The sequence below is a fragment of the Phycodurus eques genome, chromosome 18, assembly GCF_024500275.1.
Source record: "Phycodurus eques isolate BA_2022a chromosome 18, UOR_Pequ_1.1, whole genome shotgun sequence".
Taxonomy (NCBI): domain Eukaryota; kingdom Metazoa; phylum Chordata; class Actinopteri; order Syngnathiformes; family Syngnathidae; genus Phycodurus; species Phycodurus eques.
The window spans coordinates 16,332,152-16,352,189 of NC_084542.1; the positions used below are offsets into that span (position 1 = coordinate 16,332,152).

The 20,038-nt window shown below is 46.1% G+C and overlaps 3 protein-coding genes across 4 annotated transcripts; 1 reads left to right on the forward strand and 2 right to left on the reverse strand.

Annotated features, from left to right (window-relative positions):
* Window positions 1-1,172: 1,172 nt before the first annotated feature.
* Window positions 1,173-6,805, reverse strand: fam89a (family with sequence similarity 89 member A). Its single transcript, XM_061704800.1, has 2 exons — window positions 6,405-6,805; window positions 1,173-4,555 (listed from the first exon to the last, which is right to left on the reverse strand). The coding sequence occupies exons 1-2, from the start codon at window positions 6,651-6,653 to the stop codon at window positions 4,271-4,273; spliced, it is 534 nt and encodes a 177-aa protein (XP_061560784.1). The 5' UTR covers window positions 6,654-6,805; the 3' UTR covers window positions 1,173-4,270.
* Window positions 6,806-9,394: 2,589 nt separating this feature from the next.
* sprtn (SprT-like N-terminal domain) lies at window positions 9,395-13,151 on the reverse strand. 2 transcript variants are annotated; one of them, XM_061704339.1, is made up of 5 exons: window positions 12,706-13,151; window positions 12,286-12,385; window positions 11,942-12,070; window positions 11,617-11,875; window positions 9,395-11,244 (listed from the first exon to the last, which is right to left on the reverse strand). In XM_061704339.1, exons 1-5 carry the CDS (start codon window positions 12,966-12,968, stop codon window positions 10,331-10,333), a joined length of 1,665 nt encoding a protein of 554 aa, XP_061560323.1. In that variant the 5' UTR covers window positions 12,969-13,151; the 3' UTR covers window positions 9,395-10,330. The 2 variants fall into 2 exon arrangements, with proteins under 2 accessions (XP_061560323.1, XP_061560321.1); XM_061704337.1 differs by having other exon boundaries at window positions 11,942-12,097.
* A 513-nt stretch (window positions 13,152-13,664) lies between these two features.
* On the forward strand, window positions 13,665-19,506 carry exoc8 (exocyst complex component 8). The gene is made up of 6 exons (XM_061704258.1): window positions 13,665-14,087; window positions 14,815-15,381; window positions 15,697-15,985; window positions 16,333-16,586; window positions 16,713-16,961; window positions 17,832-19,506. The coding sequence occupies exons 1-6, from the start codon at window positions 13,794-13,796 to the stop codon at window positions 18,237-18,239; spliced, it is 2,061 nt and encodes a 686-aa protein (XP_061560242.1). The 5' UTR covers window positions 13,665-13,793; the 3' UTR covers window positions 18,240-19,506.
* The last annotated feature ends 532 nt before the right edge of the window (window positions 19,507-20,038 follow it).

Sequence of the window (20,038 nt, forward strand, 5' to 3'; positions counted from 1 at the left end):
GCTCGCTGACCACGACGAGAGCGGAGCGCCTCGGACGTGCCGCGGCGGTGCAGATTATGTTAATCCACTCTAATCCGCCGACGGCCATGCACGCCGCAACACGACACAAACGTGCGCCTCTCTCGCTCGTAAAATCCTGTTTTTATTTTTTTATTTTTTATCAATCGCGCACAGCCTGCTGCATTTGACTGATTATGTAACACTGCCTCTTAATACATGCAGGGAATATGCAAAGGGTCTCATTTGAATACACATGATTTCTTTTATTTTTTTTCAATTAAAGATCATTTCTCCAACTCACTATTTAGCAGCTGTGATGAACTATTCTTACATATTTGCATTCTACAATAATATATTTCTATTTAGGATTCTACACTGGAACGTTTTCCCATTGGAATTTTCCATATGTATGACATTCAATATTATCCTAGTTTTACTTAATAATGAATATAAGCATTTTTAAAAAATAGTTTATACAGCAAACTACAGTATGTAAAAGTACTGTACATGTACCAGTTTGTTGCCATTGGAAACTTCCCTGTATCGAGTATTATTTGAAAGTAAAAATGATTAATTCCCCAATATTATTTCTTCACCCCCCATTTTTTTTGCAGAATTTTTTTTTTTTACACAGAACACTTTTCTATATGAAGTTATCATCTGTGCAGTGCTTTTTTTTTCTCTCTCTTTCTATTGGACTATTCCATGCGTCATTCAATATTTATGGTTTTAAATATTTTATCTTGTATTTTAAAATAATAGAAATCCCCCATTGAACTACCTAAAATAGAAATCAATTTCCATCTAAACAGCTACCCAAGCTTTTCTACCCAAAAATATGTTAACAGGTGATTTAAAAATAAATAAAAAATAAAAATGGAGCCATTTCTGCACGTGTAGTTGTGCTCATCAATAGTTAGGCAAGCAGAACCGCCTCTGGTGGGAGCGGCTGCAGCTTCAAAGGGACCAAAATGCAGATTGACGCATTGTAATGCACAGCACGCGGCGGTGCATTCAGGGAGCAGCGACAAAGTAGGCCAGAAGACGCACATGGAGGAGACGCGTGCTTTCCATTTGAAATCGCCTTCAAAATGAAAGCTGAATTGCCCCCTTCAATGAAAGTCTTCATTTTGTCCATTGACGGCTAAACTGGTCGCCTTTCGTGCAAAAAAAAATACATAAAATCAAACCCCGTGTGGGAACAATCCTTTTATTAAACCTTTATCATCCAGAAAAGCAGCAGCAGTGCGGTTGTTTACAGAGGAATGACAGAAACAACAACACCCAATGAAAACCTTCATTGTACTCATCGCCAACGTCATGATTAATATCGTAATAAAGAAAAGAAAAAGAAAAACAAAGGGACAATTTTCCACACAAAAAAATGCTACAATCCTGATGCGCGGCGCAGGTGCTTAGCCAGCGTTATTAGCAGGAAGATTTTCTTTCAGGCTTATGGTCGTAAAGCTTGAATATGTTCGCATGAATATGTCCCATTTCTTTTTGGCCACGCACTTCACCGTGAGGTAAACACCGCCACCTACAGGTGTGGAGGGGAACTAGAAATCTCCCATTAATGATGTCATGGAAATGGTGTTAAATTCTAAGACTTGTATGACATGAACATGTAAACGACAAATTTGGATGTATTGCTATTTGCAGGGGCTAACAAGTTAGCATTAAGCTGCTTGTGTCAAATTCCGAGCGTTCTGGTGTTGTTTTTTGGGGGGGGGTTGTCGCACGGAGTTAAAACTGGGTTAAACTCGAAATTAGTGCCGTTTCATGATTTGATTCTTAATGGAATCTCCCAAAAGTGGAAGCATTTGGGTGCTTAATGGGAGATAAAATACAATTTGTTCAAAGTCAGTCAACATAAATACATTTCACAGAGTACAGCGTAAATACAATGTAGCATAATGGCTAATATTGACGAGTGTGAAAAATGACCGGATAAGCCTGATGACAAAGCGGACTGGAAATTCTACATTGCGTCTGTAAAGGCTGAATATTTTTCCCTTTATGTTAATTGTATGATACGGTGGTTGACTTATTTTGGACACTTGTAACAGCTGGAGGCATAATCAAACAAAACAACAACAAAAAACCTACTTTGGTAGTGCAATTAGCTTTAGCCGTTAGCGTGATAAGCCTGCATCCAGTTACTAGCCACCACTTGATTTATGAAGGCACTGGTAGTGAAGACATCCAATGACAGTGTGCATCGTTAGTGGCATTTCACTGCTCTGATTTGTCGAGGTTTATACGGGTGAGACATAAACGCACACAAAACATTCAATAATACATTATTAAAGTGTTTTTGATATGATACTGATAAAGCTGCAGTTTGATATTTTATGATCGTTTCTTGTTGTTTTCCAGTCATTTCATTAGGTACACCAGAGGAATCAAATCCAACCCTTCCGGGAGGAAAAGCTGTTGGTGGTGGGACCATTTTCGGCCCACGTGCAGATCTCAAAACACAAAATTTCAACAAAATCCGAATAAAACTAATTTGGGTTCTGCGCACACAAAAAATATCGGACAAACAACGATTAAATTGTGCACTTGTACTTGATCAGGTGTACCTAATGAAACGCCTCGTGAATGTACATTACAATATTTAACCGTTTCTTTTTTTTGCATCTGTAGTGTCACTGAACACAACGTGTTTGCGCTACTAATAGCGCTTAGTAGCGTAATCTAAAGGCACAGCTAACCCTGCGCTACAGTGTGGCGACATTCTTGAAGACTTTGGTCATGTGATGTGTACAGACGTATCAATGTTATTAACGTGATGATGGCGACGCGAAGATGAGGGGGGGGAAAAAAAAAAAAAAAAAAAGCAGATTCAAGCACTAATAGCATCCGCGCAGACTGGATGAAGATGAAAATGTCAGAGTTTGAACTGACTGTGGCGCTAGCGTGACGTTGCTTGATGTAACAATATAGAAAAAGACCCTGTATTCAGACGCAAACTACGAACACTTGAAAATTCCATTCTTTGTGAGCACCTTTACAAACTTGTGCTTCTCAAGGGGTCCGCAACAGCTTGATCGCTTCTGTACAAAATATTCCAGGGTTGTTTTCGCGTCAAAATGCGATGCCCAGTTATGTCATTTTAATCGCTATTTTCAGAAGGCCAATTCGTACAGTTCTTCCTCTCAAACACATTTATTTCATGACCGATGTTTCGGCTGGAGGCTTCACTAAAATTGTAAATCACAGTAACCAGGAGAGTGACCTCTGAGTTGACAAAATCTTTGTGCCAAAATGCTCGCTCAGAGTTAAGGCATTTTTCGCCCAAATGTTTAAAAAAGCGACATCGTACGATCATTTCATCTCGTACGTCGTCGACATTGTTGCGCTAAACAAATCACTTCGAAGTTCGACGTGGATGCTTCGCTGAAATCAGAACTCGCAATCCCAGTTTGCTGCTACTTGTGAGTTGACGAAATAGGCGAGCCAAAATTGTCGAGATTGACGAAATTTGCTGTTCAACAAGCATGTTTTGCCCAACCTTAGCGCTTCACGTTTTTTTATAGCTACAGAAGCTCCATTCCTCAAGTTGCAGCACGACGCTTCGATATGCGATCAATCGCGATCCCGTTTGAGTCGGATCCCTCCAAAAACGTTTAGGTGGCGCTCATGAGTTTCACTTTGTAGCCCAACCGGTGGGGAAAAAAACGCCACTTCGTAAGATCATTCCTCTGCAGAGCGTCTTGACCGTTTTGCTAAACAAATTCCGTTTCCGATGTGGCAATCCAACACTTCGCTACATTAGGATTAGGATAGGACATATTTTCCTGGTAGTTTTTTTGCAGCATTCATAGCCCAACTGTCGAAAAAGGCCCCCGTCGTATAATCATCCCTCCGGAAAACGCCCAACCAATTGTTCGGGTGAACAAATTCTTTCTTGGCCGCAAACTCTTCCCGACGCTTCCAATAGCAGATTTTATTTTTATATTATATAATAAATAATTTGTCCATACATTTATATGTAAATTGTTCTCACCGGATGGCGTAAGTAAAATTTATAATGTCAAAACATCTAACATACATACAGTATATTACTAATATTTGATTTCAATTTTTTTTTTTTTTTTTTTTTAAAATAAGAAAACAAGTCTGAGTGGACTCCATCGCGAGCAATGCGATGAAGCTCCAGGTCAGGCTCCACTGCAGCATTAAAGTTTGACCATAGGGGGCGCCAAAGTGAGACGAGAGTGTCACATTCCTGGTGCAAACGGGAAGAAAATACCACGTGGAGGCATCAGATGGCGACGCGAAAGGATTCCCAGCTGTCGTCTTTGCCGACCCCCGCGGCGTTCACGCGCGCCGCCGCGGCCCCCATCTCGTCGGCGTCCGGGTGGTCGCCAGTGGGCGTGGCACCGGGCTCCGCGTAGTACTCGTCGTCCTCGTCGAAGTAGCCGTTCTCCATCATGCCGAGGCCGGAGGCGGCGCTCAAGTCCTGGCAGCTGCCCTTGTACTCTTGGATGGACTCGTGCAGCGACCACAGCTGGCACAGCAGGGACATGTCCTGCTGACGCAAACCCACCTGGAGGCGGCACCCAGGGGACACCGGGGGTGTGGGGGGGGGGTTTGGGGGAATAATGAAAAATCAGAAGTCTAAAAATCACAGTTCGGTTGCTTGATTTTTGTTGAATCGCTTTGCAAAAACTCTTTCACGCCGATCTCAAATCCGTAGCAACCTGCAGGGTGCTGCTCGACATGAAAGTGCTTTACAAACCTGAATTTACGAGACAAGCTGCGAGAGACCCTTTTCTTTTGACTACCCGGGGGAAAAAAAAAAAAAAAAAAAAAACACGTTCTTGACCAATCAATGTATTCGTGGATGACAGTAACCTGTCGGGATTCCGGTGGAGGAATATAAACGCCCACGCTAGTAAATGAGTTCATGGGTCGGAATGAACTGTGCCAAGTCGTGAACTGCATTCTGTCGCTATCACGCGAGTCCAAATGGTAACGGGACCATCTGTACGTTTGCACAGCGGGTATGACGCAAAAGAGTTGATCCGACAAAAAGCATTGCTTGCAGCCCATTTCTTAGTTGGATGCCTTTAAGAGAAAAAAACAAAAAGATTCGACCGTTTCTTTTGGAAGGTTCGGCGTTTTATACTGTCAAGGAACACGATATTGTTTCGGTCTTGAAAGATCAATCAACGTGTGCGAAATGTGCTTTCCGAACACCGCCGGCGGTGAATGTGTTAAAGAGGTTGCCGTGGCTACAGGACTTAAAGCAGAAACATACGAACTTTACACCCGTCTGACTGCGACAATCAAAAGGGAGCATTTTCGGGGGTCAAAATACGCGCGTGGCGTTTAAATATGATTTCCCGGCTGACGGAGCGCATTCGTTTGACCCTCGGCCGACCGCGTCAACGAATCGCCGGCGTGCCGGCCCGGACTGTCCGAACGGCTTCAGACGCGGTCCACTGGGGAGCGGGCGCCGGAGAGCCAAAACCCGCACAGATAAGCCTCGACCCGAGGCCTTCCAAATAGGATTTAGTTAAGCTCACACAAAAAAAAATAAAAGAGAGAGGGAATGTTTTTTTCCGTCAAATGAGCGAAAATGAGCGCCAGGGACGTCCATCACGAGATCTGGTCTGGTTCTGATTGGGGGGGGGGGGGGGGGAACCTCTGCCTGCAGGCAAGGAAGCGGCGCCGGGGCTGGGCCTTCTGGTGACATGTCAAACATTCTTTTGGGCACTATAAAAGTCTGCCAGGTCAAGTTTGACACGGTAAAATTTGACGTGCTCAGGAGAGCAGGAATTCTAACCGGTGGCTTCTCTTAAATAATAAGAACTACTCAACTGTAATTCAGAGAAGTAAACACAAATGGCAAAACAAGCATTGGCGTGATGGCCATCAGGAATAACGAGACTCTTGTGATAAATCAGGCTGTAAGGATATATATAAGTATACTCAACAATTCGTGAAAGTGGCTCGGAACACGATTCATAATAAAGTCGCCATTTGCGTTGGCCAAGTTGTGAACTGCACAAAACAAAGCTAATTGGCCAGAACATGCTAAAATGGGCAAACACGCCTCAATTAGAGTGATTGCGGTGTGTGTAAATCGTCCAAACGCGAAGTGACGTCGACATTCGCGTGTTTCTTTTGCGATTTGGGCATTTAAATCACTTAAATAATAATTAGGGAGTGAGTGAACGCATTCTTGGAAGTTTCCATTCGCTTTGACTCAAATTAAGTGCGTCAAACGCACTGAACATGCAAGCCGAATTTGCTATGAAATGCCGAAATGGGCAAGAAAAGACAATTTACGGCGCTTAGCGGACGTGCCAACAGTCACGAGGCCAGCAAAAATGAAAATATTGAAGACTTTCGAGGGAGTCTGGCTGCAAAACCAAAAAAAAAAACGTTACCATCTCTTTCCGCAGCAGAGCCAGCGCGGCGTCGAGGTTGGCCGGCTTGGCGGCCAGCAGGCTGTCGGCGTTGTTCCGGCCCCGGCTCAGGTCGTCCTGGATCATGGTCTTCTTGACGTACATCCGCTCCATGTCCCTCCACGAGCCGCCGCTCGAGTTGAGCAAGCCGCTCAGGCTCTTGGGCAGCGGCGGCAGCCCGTCGATGCACGCCATTCCTCCCGCCGAGCCGCTGGCCGACTTCCCGCTCATGGCGACGTGAAGGCGAGCGAACCGAGGGTGGTAAATGTCGTGTGGACTTTTGGAGGAATCAAGTCACACAAAAGAACCGGAGCGTGGCAGACTACACGGCCAGGCGACAGCGGCGCTCGTCTCCCCGATTGCCTGCCGCTGGCGACGCGACGTCAAGTCAAACGGATGGAGGAGATGCACTTCCGGTCGACGCTTCAAACGTCACAGAACTTCAAAGAGCCACGACGCCCCAAAATGACCTCTTTGTGCTCGTAAATTGGACTGATTAACATGATCGTAACACAATAATTCATCCAATTGCTCAATAAAGTTCCCTAGATCCGATCGATTCACTTTACGGGAAAATTAAAGTCCTTTCGTGTTTTATTTTGAAGTCAACCTCCGGGCCTGTTCTCGTTGGTTGCGTTGAAACTGACGCTACTCAGTCAAATCAACTTCCTGTCCTTTCACGCTGGTTACTGGGCGTGTCCCCCGCAGTCACGAAGAAAACTGTTCAAAGATTGTTTTTTTCCCCAATCTATTTCACCCTTTCATCTTTATTTTCAACGTTTTTTTCCCCTTAGCACATTGGACAGAGAATAATGTGTTTGATCATGTCAGACAAGGCACACAATGGATAAAAATGTTAACACGAGGACAAAAAAGTGGTGCAATTTGATTTGTGACCACTTACGTGACCTGTGCATGTGTTTTTACATGTATTTATCTATCTATTATGTTGGTTTCAAGCAATGAAACTGTGTGTGAGAGACAATAGTACAATGGACAGATGGCGGGCTTCACTTCCGGCCCCGCCACCACAATTTAACAATAACATTGAATCCAATGTACAAAGCAAAACACAGACACAAAAGAATTGCGTGGAATTGCTGTATCCGTAAAGGAAAGCATTTATTATTTATGTCAAAGTTCATGCAAGTCAATGCCCCCCCCCCAATAAGTTTCAAAGCTCATTTGGTATCAGGAGACATAAAGGAAATTGTCCAAGGGGGGAAAAAAAAGTCTTTCTTTTCATTTCCTTTGTCTGTTCAACTTTGGTCAGTTTTGCACACAGAGCAAAATAGATGGCCTGTTTTTGGTACTGCGTTTTGTGTCTCCAAAGCAAAACTTAATCCTCATTTTTGCTTGTAATTAGCTGCACAGTGTAAAGAGGCTGATCAGGGACCAACTGTTTCGAGTGTACATTATGATTATTATGATTATCACAGTGTGCCGATACCAGAGGATTAAGCGTGAGATTATTTGATTATTATTATAATTTTTTTAAATTCCCGAGTGACTGACATGCTTTTATGAATCATTTCTCATTCATTACCATCTGGACCAGCAGCTGGCCTTACACCGCTGACCTTTGACCTCAGCCCTCCCATGCACACGACTACCCCCCCCCCAGGAAGACCTCTTCACATTTTAAGGCAATCACCAAGAGAATAAATCAGAATCAGAATCATCTTTATTTGCCAAGTATGTCCAAAACACACAAGGAATTTGTCTCCGGTAGTTGGAGCCGCTCTAGTACAACAAACAGTCAATTTACAGAACACTTTGGGGACATAAAGACATTGACAAAAAACAATTGTGCAAAAAGATGCAGAGTCCTCTAGCACTTAGAGCAGTTCGAACGACTAATATTGCAATAGTCCGGTGCAATGACCATTGTGCAAAGGGCGCTAAGACTTCAAGGAGTGTATGCGGTTTAAAGTGACGAGTAGTGCGATCATCTGGGACAATGTCGGTTGTGCAAATGTTACAGATACTCCTCAATCAGTGTGCAAATGGAGCAGATGCTACTCTGGCATGAGTGGCCAGTATATGCAAATAGTGCAGCATGGCGAGACAACTACAGTGAGTGCACAAGTAATACATAATTGGCCCCACAGAAATGTGACAACGAACTCAAGTCAAAAAATTGCCAGCTTGTTGTAATGGAATTGTAGGTTAGGTGTTTAAGAAGTTGATCGCAAGAGGGAAGAAGCTGTTGGAATGTCTACTAGTTCTAGTTTGCGTTGATCGGTAGCGCCTACCTGAGGGAAGGAGCTGGAAGAGCCGGTGACCGGGGTGCAGACGGTCCGAGAGGATTTTGCACGCCCTTGTCTTAGTTCTGGCAGCGTGCAAGTCCTCAATGGTGGGTAGGGGGGTACCGACAATCCTTTCAGCAGTTTTGATTGTCCGTTGCGGTCGGAGTTTGTCCTTTTTTGTAGCAGCACCAAACCAGACTGTGATGGAAGAACACAGGACCGATTCGATGACCGCTGTGTAGAACTGTCTCAGCAGCTCCGGTGGCAGGCCGTGCTTTCTCAGAAGCCGCAGGAAGTACATCCTCTGCTGGGCCTTTTTGAGGACGGAGTCGATGTTGTTCGCCCACTTCAGGTCCTGAGAGATTGTAATTCCCAGGAACTTGAAGGTCTCGACGGTTGACACAAGGCAGCTGGACAACGTGAGGGGCAGCTGTGGCGAAGGATGCCTCCTGAAGTCCACGATCATCTCTACCGTCTTGAGCGTGTTCAGCTCCAGGTTGTGTCGCCCGCACCGCAGCTCCAGCCGCTCCGCTTCCTGTCGATATGCAGACTCGTCACCGTCCTTGATGAGGCCGATGACAGTGGTGTCATCTGCAAACTTCAGGAGCTTGACAGTCGGGTTCGCTGAGGTGCAGTCGTTCGTGTCATATTTAAAACAAAACAAAATGTACTAAAGCAGCTATTAGGAGTCAAGAGTCCACAAATGAGCCCTAAAACTTTGGATTGAATAAAGAACAAAACTTTATTAACATTTCAAACTGTGAAAACACATAAAAGTGAACTGGTACAAATATATAAAAGCTATATTTGATGTTAAACAGCAATTGAAAAAGACTTCAAGTAGAAACCAACGCGTAACTTTTTTGTTTTTAAAGGCAAAACGTGTCTCAGTAATAATGGTAAACATGATAAACACATGGACTTTCAAACTGGATATTTAGTGCAAAACACTTCAACTGTCCCCCAAACACATTATTTTTATTATATTACTATTATAATTGTGGATGTAGTTTCTTGTACTGCATTACACTGATGGCGTTTTCTAATATTTTGATCTTCTCCTGCTTCGTAAAGCCTCAAAGAATTCTTTTGCGAGACACATTTTGTGACCTGGCCTCTAATAAGTGCCTTACTTCTAAGAAATGGAATCATTTTGGGATCATGTTAAAAAATCTTATCGTTATCAGCTCTTAAAATAAAGACCTCCGAAATGCCTTACCTGAATATTATCATCAAAAATACATTTGTTAAAATAAACACCTCCTCTCCAATAAACACCTCGCCTCCAACAAAATGAATGCACTTGGACTTCACTTGACAAGACCACTAAATATTTCTTCAAAGGGAGACCTTTTCTCGAATTTACGCCTTAACTCTAACAAACAAATAATTTGATGATTGCATTTGTGAAGATCTCCTCTCCAATAAAAGCCTGTACCTGTAACAAATGAATACTTGAAGCCTCACTATAAGTAACACTGCCATACATGCTCATTAGAAATGCACTTGTTAAAATAAAGACCTCGACTTGAATTTTCAATACTTTTCTCAAGCGACATGACTGTCACAATATTAGGAACAGCTGTCAGTGTGACGCAGCGCGGAAACGACAAACACAGGAACTAATAATGACCTACGACCTCTGGTCATTCTGCTGTTTCAGCAGAGGCAGGAGTCCAGGTGCTCGTTGATGTCGGACTCCTGCACGCCGGCCTGACACACGGGACACCGGACCGTCACCGCCACAGAAGACGACGACGATGCGGCGGCGTAGATACTCGTTGGCGTCGAGTCCTCGTGTCCTTCAGATTCCATCTTCAGCCTCTTGTTGAAGAGCTCGAAGACGCCGGCCGAGTCGTCCAGAGGTCTCTTCTTCTTCCACTGAGGCGTGGTAGCGGCGGCGTTGCCCGGACGCTCGGACGGAGAAGGCGATGAGGTCAATTTATCGTAATTAAGATGATTATTAAAAGCCGATGGAGCGACTGAAGTCAAAGTCGTGGAATTTGTTTTCATTGGTGAGTCTGTGATGAATGAATTTGTCGACTTGTTGTTGAAGAAAATACCAATGGACGTCTGCTTCAGTCTATTCGGATCTTCATTCTTGCCACCGCCAGCGCCGCGACCGCCACCAACGCTGCCCATGCCACGACAGCCAACGTCGCTGCCGCCAACCCTTCGACTAAAAACACCGTGACCGCCGTCGCCTCCACCAACACCGCCGCCAATGCCGGGACCACTAATGCCGCTGCGGCCAGCGAAGCCCCCGACGTCACGACCGCCAACGCCGTCGTCGTCGTCGCCGCGTCCGCCATGAGGCTTGGCGATCCTGACCGGCGATCCATTAATGTTGACAAACACGCTAGTGTTACCGACCGACTTCTTGGCGAGCGTCTTGTGGCCCTGCGTCGCCGGCGGTCTGACCGCGGGAACGACTCGAGCTGGAGGCGAAGGCGTGACGGGTTTACTGACAGAGGAGGAGGCGGGGCCTGGGGAGTAAGACGCGGAGGAGGGATTCCCGCCCAGGACGAAGCCTTTGCCGCTGAACGCGATCACGTCCCGAATGTCCCGAGCTCCTGAAAGGGACAGAGGAGCGCAACTCAGTACTATTAAATCAGTCAAACTTTATAGAAAAGGATTAGTTATACCAAAGTATACACAGAGACATGTACAAACCAATAAAATACATCTGTCGTGTAGAAACAAGCTAATAACAAAAAAGCTACATGTAAAAGAAAAAAAACAACAACAAAAAAAAACAACAACATTCAGATTCATAAAACTGTTTAACCTTGTGAGGCAGTTATTTAAAAAAAAAAAAAAAAAAAAATGGAAAATCAGAAATGAATTTGAATACGTTATTAAAATGAATTCATAAGTAAAAACAACAACAAAACAAACAAAAAGTAAAATTAATAGCAAAAAAAAAAAGAAAAAAAATACATTACCCGCAGATTTTTCAATGACGAGCATCTTTCTGTCTTTTTTGGCCTCCTTCTTGCCGTAGCCCTCGGGCTCCTTCACTTTGGTGTAGTTGCCCCCGCACGTCCTCTGGTGGTCCCCCCACCAGGGGTCCAGGGCCGAGGGGGCCCGATTCATGGCCCTCTTGACGAACCCGAAGTAGGGCTTGCGCGTTTGGCAGGGGCCGTCGCAGCGCCACCAGTGCTGGCGGTACACGTCCACTTCGTCGTTGAAGTTGTGGTACACCTGATAGGAATTGGAGAAAATACAAAATCATTGTGTGAGGCAGAGGGAGCGAGCGGAGGGCCTCACGGTGATGCTGGTGCCGGCATCCTTGTTGATGCGGTTCATGTGCTTGCAGAACTCGGGCCCGTGGCCGTCGCGGTCTCGGTTGTTCTGCGTCACGAACAGCAGCGCGTGGATCATCTCGTGCAGCAGGGTCTGACCACACAACGATATACAGCACCGCTACAATAGTCGTATGAGACGACACCAATGGACATATACAAGAACAATATGACAGACTTTCGACACTTTCTCGAGTCATTTCAAGCTTCAAATTATATATAACCAACAAACAACGGGAAGTACTGTTCATTTTGATGTGCATCCGCTCCTAGACTAGAGCGGGATATGTGCCGTAACGGTGATCTCACCTCCACCAGGTCTTTCCGGGGTCTGAGCTTGAGCAGAGGCTCGCTGAGTCTGATCGAACAAAGTCCACCGCGACCCTCGTAAGAACACACGCCGGCACACCTGAGACACCAGACCGCATTTAGCGTCAACCAAAGCAACAACACCTATTCCCACACTCCAAAAAAAATGACATCTTTTCTTTGGATAGTTCGCTTTGGAGTGCCTTGCTGTCGGCCGTGAGTGCACAAATGCCATGCAGAGAAAATCCAAAGAGTGAGGAGGGGATTATTTTGCCCCACTTGACAGCCAGCGTGGTTGGGTGAGAGCGCCTCGTTGTTGGGCGCGAGTGCGCGAAAGGGATATCAAGGAAAACACAGCTTGAACGAGCGAACACTCGGCAGGATCGGGCGCTACCTGGGCTGCGATGTTCCACTACTCACAGGGTCATCCTGGGGCTCCACTTGACCTCCACGCCGCTGAGTTTGGCCCAGAAGAACCTGTCGTTGAACTCCAGGAACATCGCGCGCACGTCGGGCGTGGGGTCCAGCGTCTCCCACGACGCGTCCACGATGGACAACGGTTTCTCGGGCTTCCAGGGGACCAGCGGCCCGCCCCCGCCGTAACCGCCGTCCAGCTCCGCGTCGTTCGCTTCATGGTCGAACTGCTCCTGAAGCTGCAGGGCGAGCGCATAGTCGTCATCCATGTCACGTATAAATCACGTCAACTACCGTTTTGGGGCCTGCCAAATGTGGCACTCCCACTGCAACTCCAACAGCGGCTGTCAAGTGTAAGCATTTATTGTCAAAATAATAGTTTTTAAACGAAAACAATAGGAAAATAACGATTTGCGGAGCTGTTTACGACACGACAAATAGCGCCAGTTCAACTTATTGTGAAGAGTAATGCAGTACAGGGCGAATGAATCCGGTAGTCGTTCCAAAATAAAACGTATTTGCTCAATAGTGACGGATTGAATCGTGGTTCAATACGTCCCATCATCACTTTTGTGGATGAATTAATCATTAACATTTATAAAAAAAAATAGTTATATTTCGGTTTTGAGTCCACGTGAATATTTTAAAACCACTTAGGTTTTACACTGACAGTGGCACATAAATGTCTGCTTTTGAGTCTCACAAACTTGATTTAAAAAAAAAAAGAACTTCCGTATCCGGAAGTCAATGGGACAAATATAACCTGAGTTTTCCCCGTTCTTCAAAAGTAACGTTAGGCAAAAAAGCATCGCCTTTCTGACCAATTTAATAATAAAACAATATTTTAAGCTAAATTTGCTTCATGATGTATTTTAAAAATCAACAGTCAAGTATCCTTTTAGACTCTTGCAGGCATTTTTGTTGGCCAACCTCTTTTGTCAACTTGTGACGTAGTAGGGTGTCACCCAGCTTCCTGTTTGGGTTGCTGACTGCGATGAACCATTTGAGCCCCGAATAGACCATTTTCTGTTTATCTTAGCGTCTATTTATCAAATTTTTTTTTGTCAAAGATAGTCAATTATTAACGATTGAAGATGTCCGACCCGGGAAACCGACTCCGCAAGCTGCTGGAGTCGCCCAATTTCCACCCTCAGAATTACGTGAAGCAGCTGTCCCAGCAATCGGACGGCGACCGAGACCTTCAGGAGCACCGGCAGAAGATCCAAAACTTGGCCGACGAGACGGCCCAGAACCTGAAGAAGAACGTCTACAAAAACTACCGGCAGTTCATCGAGACGGCCAAGGAGATCTCGTACCTGGAGAGCGAGATGTACCAGCTGAGCCACATCCTGACGGAGCAGAAGAGCATCATGGAGAGCATCACGCAGGCTAGTGTTGCCACCACAACTAAATTCAGACTCAATGCTGTACTTGCAAAAACGTTTCTCGACACCATAAGTGGGTAGACTAGACTCAGGACAAGAGTACTGGTACTGCAGGATGATGTGACGCCAGTAAAAAGAATGCCTCCAAATGATTAAGTGTGTGTGGGGGTGGGTACCGCTCAGGCGCTGAGTAACTGGTGAATAACTTTTTTTTAAACTTTTTTTTATTCACAGCATGAACATCAAACAAACAAAAATATGAAATAGGAATGTGCAATTCAACTAAACACAAACCCCCCCCAATTCCTATAAGTTGGGACATTGTGTAAAACAAAAACAGAATACAATGATTTGCAAATCCTCTTCAACCTACATTCAGTCGGATACACTAAAAAGACAAGATATTTTTGTTTTTGCAAATCTCTCATTTTGAATTGGAGCAGCCCCGAAAGGCTCAGTTGTTCACAAACAAGGATGGCGCGAGCTCGACGGATAAAAACACAAGTAGAGAGTGGAATGTAGCGCAATAGAACCGAGTGAATAAAATACAATTATTCATATGATATAAAGTATGTTATCTCTTAAAAATTGACCCAGCACAGCAGGTTCAGGAAGAGCAGAATAGTCGGTCTTAAAAGTAGCGGTACTGAAAATGCGTGGTTTTGTTTCATTTTTGATGGCGAGGTATTGCACTCTTCTCGTACTGATGCCCCGTGCGACCCTAACGCAGGCTCTGCTGTCCACCGACAAGGACGAGACCTCCAAGGAAATGCAGGCCGCCTTCCCCAAGGAGAGCGAGGAGCTGAAGCAGAGGAGCCTCACCTCGCTTCTGGAGAAGGTGGAGGGCGGCAAGACCATCATGGACACGCCCGGGAGGCACCTGGTGTACAACGGCGACCTAGTAGAGTTCGACGTGGACAACATGTCCCCCGTCCAGAAGGTGCACGCCTTCCTCATGAACGACTGCCTACTGATCGCCACCTGGCTGGCCAACCGGCGCGGGGCCGTCAAGTACAAGTACAACGCCTTGTACGACCTGGAGAGCTTCGCCGTGGTCAACGTCAAGGACAACCCGCCCATGAAGGACATGTTCAAGATCCTCATGTTCCCAGACAGCCGCATCTTCCAGGCGGAGAACAGCAAGATCAAGAAGGAGTGGCTGGAGATCCTGGACGAGACCAAGAAGAACAAAGCCAGCAAGGAGCGGGGCAAGAAGGAAGAGGAGATGCCGACGTCGCCCGTTCGGGCCGAAGTGTCCACCAACCCTTTTGACCAGGATGACGACGAGCAGGGAGAGGTAGGGCTGCGAAATCCCAGAAAATTGCGCAAGTTGGAAACTTTCTACAGTGTATGGGAATTTACGGGAATAAACCAGGGATTTACTTCATTGTGTTCAGTGTTCTGAATCTATGTCGATAGAGAAGAAAGCTAAAATCACCAGTCAAGCCTTAATCGCGCTGCCATGGTCACATGACATGTAAGGGTTTGTTTACTAGCGGCGCCAGCAGTTTTTGCCACCGGCAAGTACGTGTGACGTCATGGTGAAAAGGTCTACCGGATAAGCAACTGAAATAATTTTGACGTAAAGTCTTGCACCCCTTTTCTACCCGAGGTGGAGGAGAGCGTGGACCTCGGTCTGGAATGGATCCAGGAGCTGCCCGAGGACCTGGACGTGTGCATCGCCCAGAGGGACTTTGAGGGCGCCGTGGACCTGCTGGACAAGCTCAACGAGTACTTGAAAGAGGAGCCGCTCACGCCCAAGGTGAAGGAGCTGCGGGCCAAGGTGGACGAGCGAGTGAGGCAGCTGACCGACGTCCTCGTCTTCGAGCTGTCCCCGGATCGCTCGCTACGCGGCGGGCCTCAGGCTACCAGGCGGGCTGTGTCGCAGCTCATCAGGCTAGGTCATTATTATATTATTACTTCACTGTCATTTATTTCAGACTGGTTGTAAAACCTTTCGTAATTGTACAACAGTGGTGTATCGTCGTCACTCGAGGAGGACGAGGAGTAGCTAATCGTGCGATACACCGAGCAAGAAGATAGAACAGGACGAGACAAAAAAAAAAAAGCCAAGCTAACTGCTAAGCTAACATGCAATGTAGAGTAGCGAAACGCCAAAATAAGTGCTTGGGTGGTACAGTTCACTTTTAACAGAAGTCTGGCAGGAACTGCGTCAGGGGAGAGAGTAAAGGACTATGAATGGCAAATTAGCAGGTAGCCCATCTTTTGAAGGGTTTTGTGTTTCCAGGCCAGTCCACCAAGGCGTGCGAGCTGTTCCTGAAGAACCGCGCGGCGGCTGTGCACACGGCCATCCGGCAGCTGCGCATCGAGGGCGCCACGCTGCTCTACATACACAAGCTCTGCAACATCTTCTTCACCGGCCTGCTGGAGACGGCCAAGGAGTTCCAGATGGACTTCGCCGGCAGCACGGGCTGTTACTCGGCCTTCGTGGCGTGGTCCCGCTCGGCCATGACGATGTTCGTGGACGCCTTCAGCAAACAGGTAGGCGAGGGGTGGGCAAAATATGGCCCGCGGGCTGCACATCTTCAATTCGCATTCGGAAAACGACCTCAGCATTTACTTTGCATACGTGCAGATGCAAAGTAAATGTTGCGGTGTGGCTCGAAGGTGTTCGAGAGCAAGGAGAGCCTGTCGACGGCGTCCGAGTGCGTGAAGGTGGCCAAGCAGCACTGTCTCCAGCTGACCGAGATCGGCCTGGACCTGACCTTCACGCTGGAGTCTCTGCTGGTGAAGGACGTGAAGGCGGCCCTGCTCAGCTACAAGGACGTCATCGTGGAGGCCAGCAAGCATCGCAACTCCGAGGAGATGTGGAGGAGGATGAACCTCATGACACCGGAGGCGCTCGGCAAGCTCAAGGTGATCGTGCTTCTGCGACGCTGCAATCGCGCCGTTAGCAAAAAAATCCCTATGAGCTAACTAGCTTTCTCTTCGCGACCTTTCTTTCTACCAACATATCTACAGTGGATATAAAAAGTCAACTAGAGCAGTACCAATTAAATGATTAATCGACAACTAATTGATGATCAAATTAATCGTCAACTGTTTTGATAATGGATTCATTGATAAATATTCGATTATCAAATCACTCAACGATTTTGATAATCGTTTAATCGTTTCGAGACGTTGTTTAACTGAAAATTGTCCAAATGCTCAGAATATCAGACCCTCAGTACATAATCTCGGACTGCTTATCTTTGTGGTGAAATAAAATAAGACATTTGAAAACTGCTTTTACGTGGGGAAAAAATTATCAACATAAAAACCAGCAACTGAATTATAATCGTTAGTTGCAGCCCCTGTTCAAGTGCCAGGTTTTTATGATCAAACATTTTTTGGACCGTGATAAATCATTTCACAACTTTTTTGCCCCTTTTTTGTGACCTATGACCTGTAAAATCCAACTTTTACATGAATTATGTAACCGTTGGATTGAGTGTTAACTCGATTAATCATGCCTGGATTTACGATCAAGCCTGGAGAGTGAAGCACAAGGATGGCGTAATAGAAAAGCGACTGTTGTTGCGTTACCGTCTCGGACGCTACATTGATAACGATTTAAATAATAGAGGGTTACATCGCACGATAGACGTCATCACTCATTTGCGACGTACGAGGAATCGATAAGCGGAATCGTCAGGCGAGCGAACAAAGGATCCCTACGAATCGGTTTTCTATTCCCATCCCTGATGCTGACATCGTTTCTGTTCCCTTTGCGTCCGCTTGCAGGAGGAGATGCGCGCGAGTGGCATGTCGACGTTCGACGCGTACACGGGCGCCGACTGCTGGGTGAACCTGAGCTACACGCTGGTGGCCTTCACCAAGCAGCTCCTGAGCTTCCTGGAGGAGGCCCTGAAGCTCTACTTCCCCGAGCTGCACACGGTGCTGCTGGAGAGCCTGCGCGAGATCGTGCTGGTGGCCGTGCAGCACGTGGACTACAGCCTGCGCTGCGAGCAGGACGCCGACAAGAAGGCCTTCGTGCTGCTCAACGCCGCCTTCCTGCACGACTGCGTGCTGCCCGAGGTGGAGCGCCGCTTCGAGGAGGCCGTGGGAAAGCCCGCCAAGCAACTGCGGGACCTCCGCAAGAGCATCCGGCCCGTCAGGATCAACCCTGAGAGCACCACGTCCCTCGTCTGACCAACTCTGTGCTCACCTTTTCACCCATTGGACGAGAAAAGGGATGGAAAAGGGGGGAAAATCTCCATTACATTTCTGGAAAGTGTCACGTAAATTTCCGTGGCAATTTAAGAGAAGGATTTTGGAAATCCAGTGAACCCCTGCTTATAAAAACATAGTAATAATAGTTCAATGTAATGTATCATGATTGATTCATTGCTGCGCTTTCTGGTGTGCGTGACCTGGCCACCGGGGGGCAGTATAATAGTCATCCAGACAGACGAGTTTCACAACTACTGTGACTCAATCAGCTGCACTAGCGAATTCGCCGGCAGGGCCTCGAGTTTGACCGTTAATTTTGACAAAAATAGTCCTTTGCTGCCATCTGGTAGCATCTACAGGAAATCACTCGCAGATTTTCACTATCGGTGGCACTTTTCCTAACGGGAAAACCTTGCAAGTTGGAGCACTCGTAACTCAAGGTACCACTGTACTTGCTGCAAATCTGCTTGGTGTAGTCAGTATTTCCCTACGAAGAATCAAACTACAATTTTGTAAATTTATTCCCATAAATTCCAGCTCATTTTCATAATTTCTCGCAGAAAATATCCAATTTAGGAAATTCCCAGCATTTCGCAAGCCAAACGGAAAGCGATGCTTGGAAATTAACTCTCACGACAACATTTCCTCTTCAAGCAAAGACATTTGAAAGAAGACGTTTTGTCCCCTCTGCGGATAGTCTGATTAACCGTATCATGAGATATGCAACATGGACACTTTATTAGGTTCACCCGCACAATCCAAAACGAGCCGATACAAGAATTCTGCCCTTGTTCGCTTTTTTGGTTTGTTTTTTGTTCGTCTCACACACACACAGTATGTCGCTGTGTTGACTACAACTATTTGGTCATCAAAAGTTAGCATTAATATCTTTGTCCGGGGACATTTTTTTTGTATTAAATCCCCCTATATTGTGCACTGCCCTCTGAGTGTAAATTAGAAGCCAAAAAGTCAATTGAATGCTTCTTAATTAGTGTATATGCACCTTTCTTAACGTCTTTGTTGATTTCATACCCGCAAAATGTTAGTTATTAGGACATGGACAAATATTCCAGCATAATACAACAGATTGATATGAAAAGGGATGACTGATATTATAAAAGGATATAAATGCACTAAATACTGACTGCTGTACTAGTACTTGTATATGGGAATAATAATTTTGACATGCTTTATGGTTCCCACCACCCATATCCTGTTTTGCCGTCACTGGTACCCTTCTTTAGCAGCATCAACACACACAAAAAGCACACAAAACCCTTCCCCTCTATGCTCAGTGAGAACGTGAGCGTGAATGAAGCCTGACGCTCGCGGAGGAAATCCTGCGCCCGGGAGTGAATCGGATGGCGCTCGGGGTGTTGCTACAAGGTGGAGGAACCCATTCGGGTACGTGTGTAAGGGGTATTACTACTGCGTAACCTTCATCTCTGCCTGACTAACACAGGAAGCCAGCATCAGAGCCGTAAAAGAGCCGAAGCGGGGTATTGCCGCAACTGTGCGCTTTGACGCGGCAACGCAACGTCCCGCGATCAGATGACGTCAGTGTCTGCTTCAGGGTAGAAAATAGAAGGTGGAAGAAGTGAGTGTCGGGTGTTCAATTTCACACGGCTTGAGTCCCTGCAGCGCTTGTAAAAGGTGGCGTACTTAGTGCATAATTGCTTCCATGGGTGTAAAGTAAACCGCAACTAGGCTTTCGCCCTGCCTCACAGCTTAAAATCTGCATTTTGGTCTGTTTTAATGCCACTTCTCCTCCCCCTCCG

Coding starts and splice junctions, on each gene's coding strand:
- fam89a (XM_061704800.1), bottom strand. CDS start 6,653: ATGAGCGGGAAGTCGGCCAGCGGCTCGGCGGGAGGAATGGCGTGCATC. Junction 4,556..6,404: donor CTCTGCTGCGGAAAGAGATG/GTAACGTTTTTT, acceptor TGCCGCCTCCAG/GTGGGTTTGCGTCAGCAGGA.
- sprtn (XM_061704337.1), bottom strand. CDS start 12,968: ATGGATGACGACTATGCGCTCGCCCTGCAGCTTCAGGAGCAGTTCGAC. Junction 12,386..12,705: donor TGGAGCCCCAGGATGACCCT/GTGAGTAGTGGA, acceptor CTGGTGTCTCAG/GTGTGCCGGCGTGTGTTCTT. Junction 11,245..11,616: donor CGTCATTGAAAAATCTGCGG/GTAATGTATTTT, acceptor TGTCCCTTTCAG/GAGCTCGGGACATTCGGGAC.
- exoc8 (XM_061704258.1), top strand. CDS start 13,794: ATGTCCGACCCGGGAAACCGACTCCGCAAGCTGCTGGAGTCGCCCAAT. Junction 15,986..16,332: donor GTCGCAGCTCATCAGGCTAG/GTCATTATTATA, acceptor TTGTGTTTCCAG/GCCAGTCCACCAAGGCGTGC. Junction 16,587..16,712: donor TGGACGCCTTCAGCAAACAG/GTAGGCGAGGGG, acceptor TGTGGCTCGAAG/GTGTTCGAGAGCAAGGAGAG.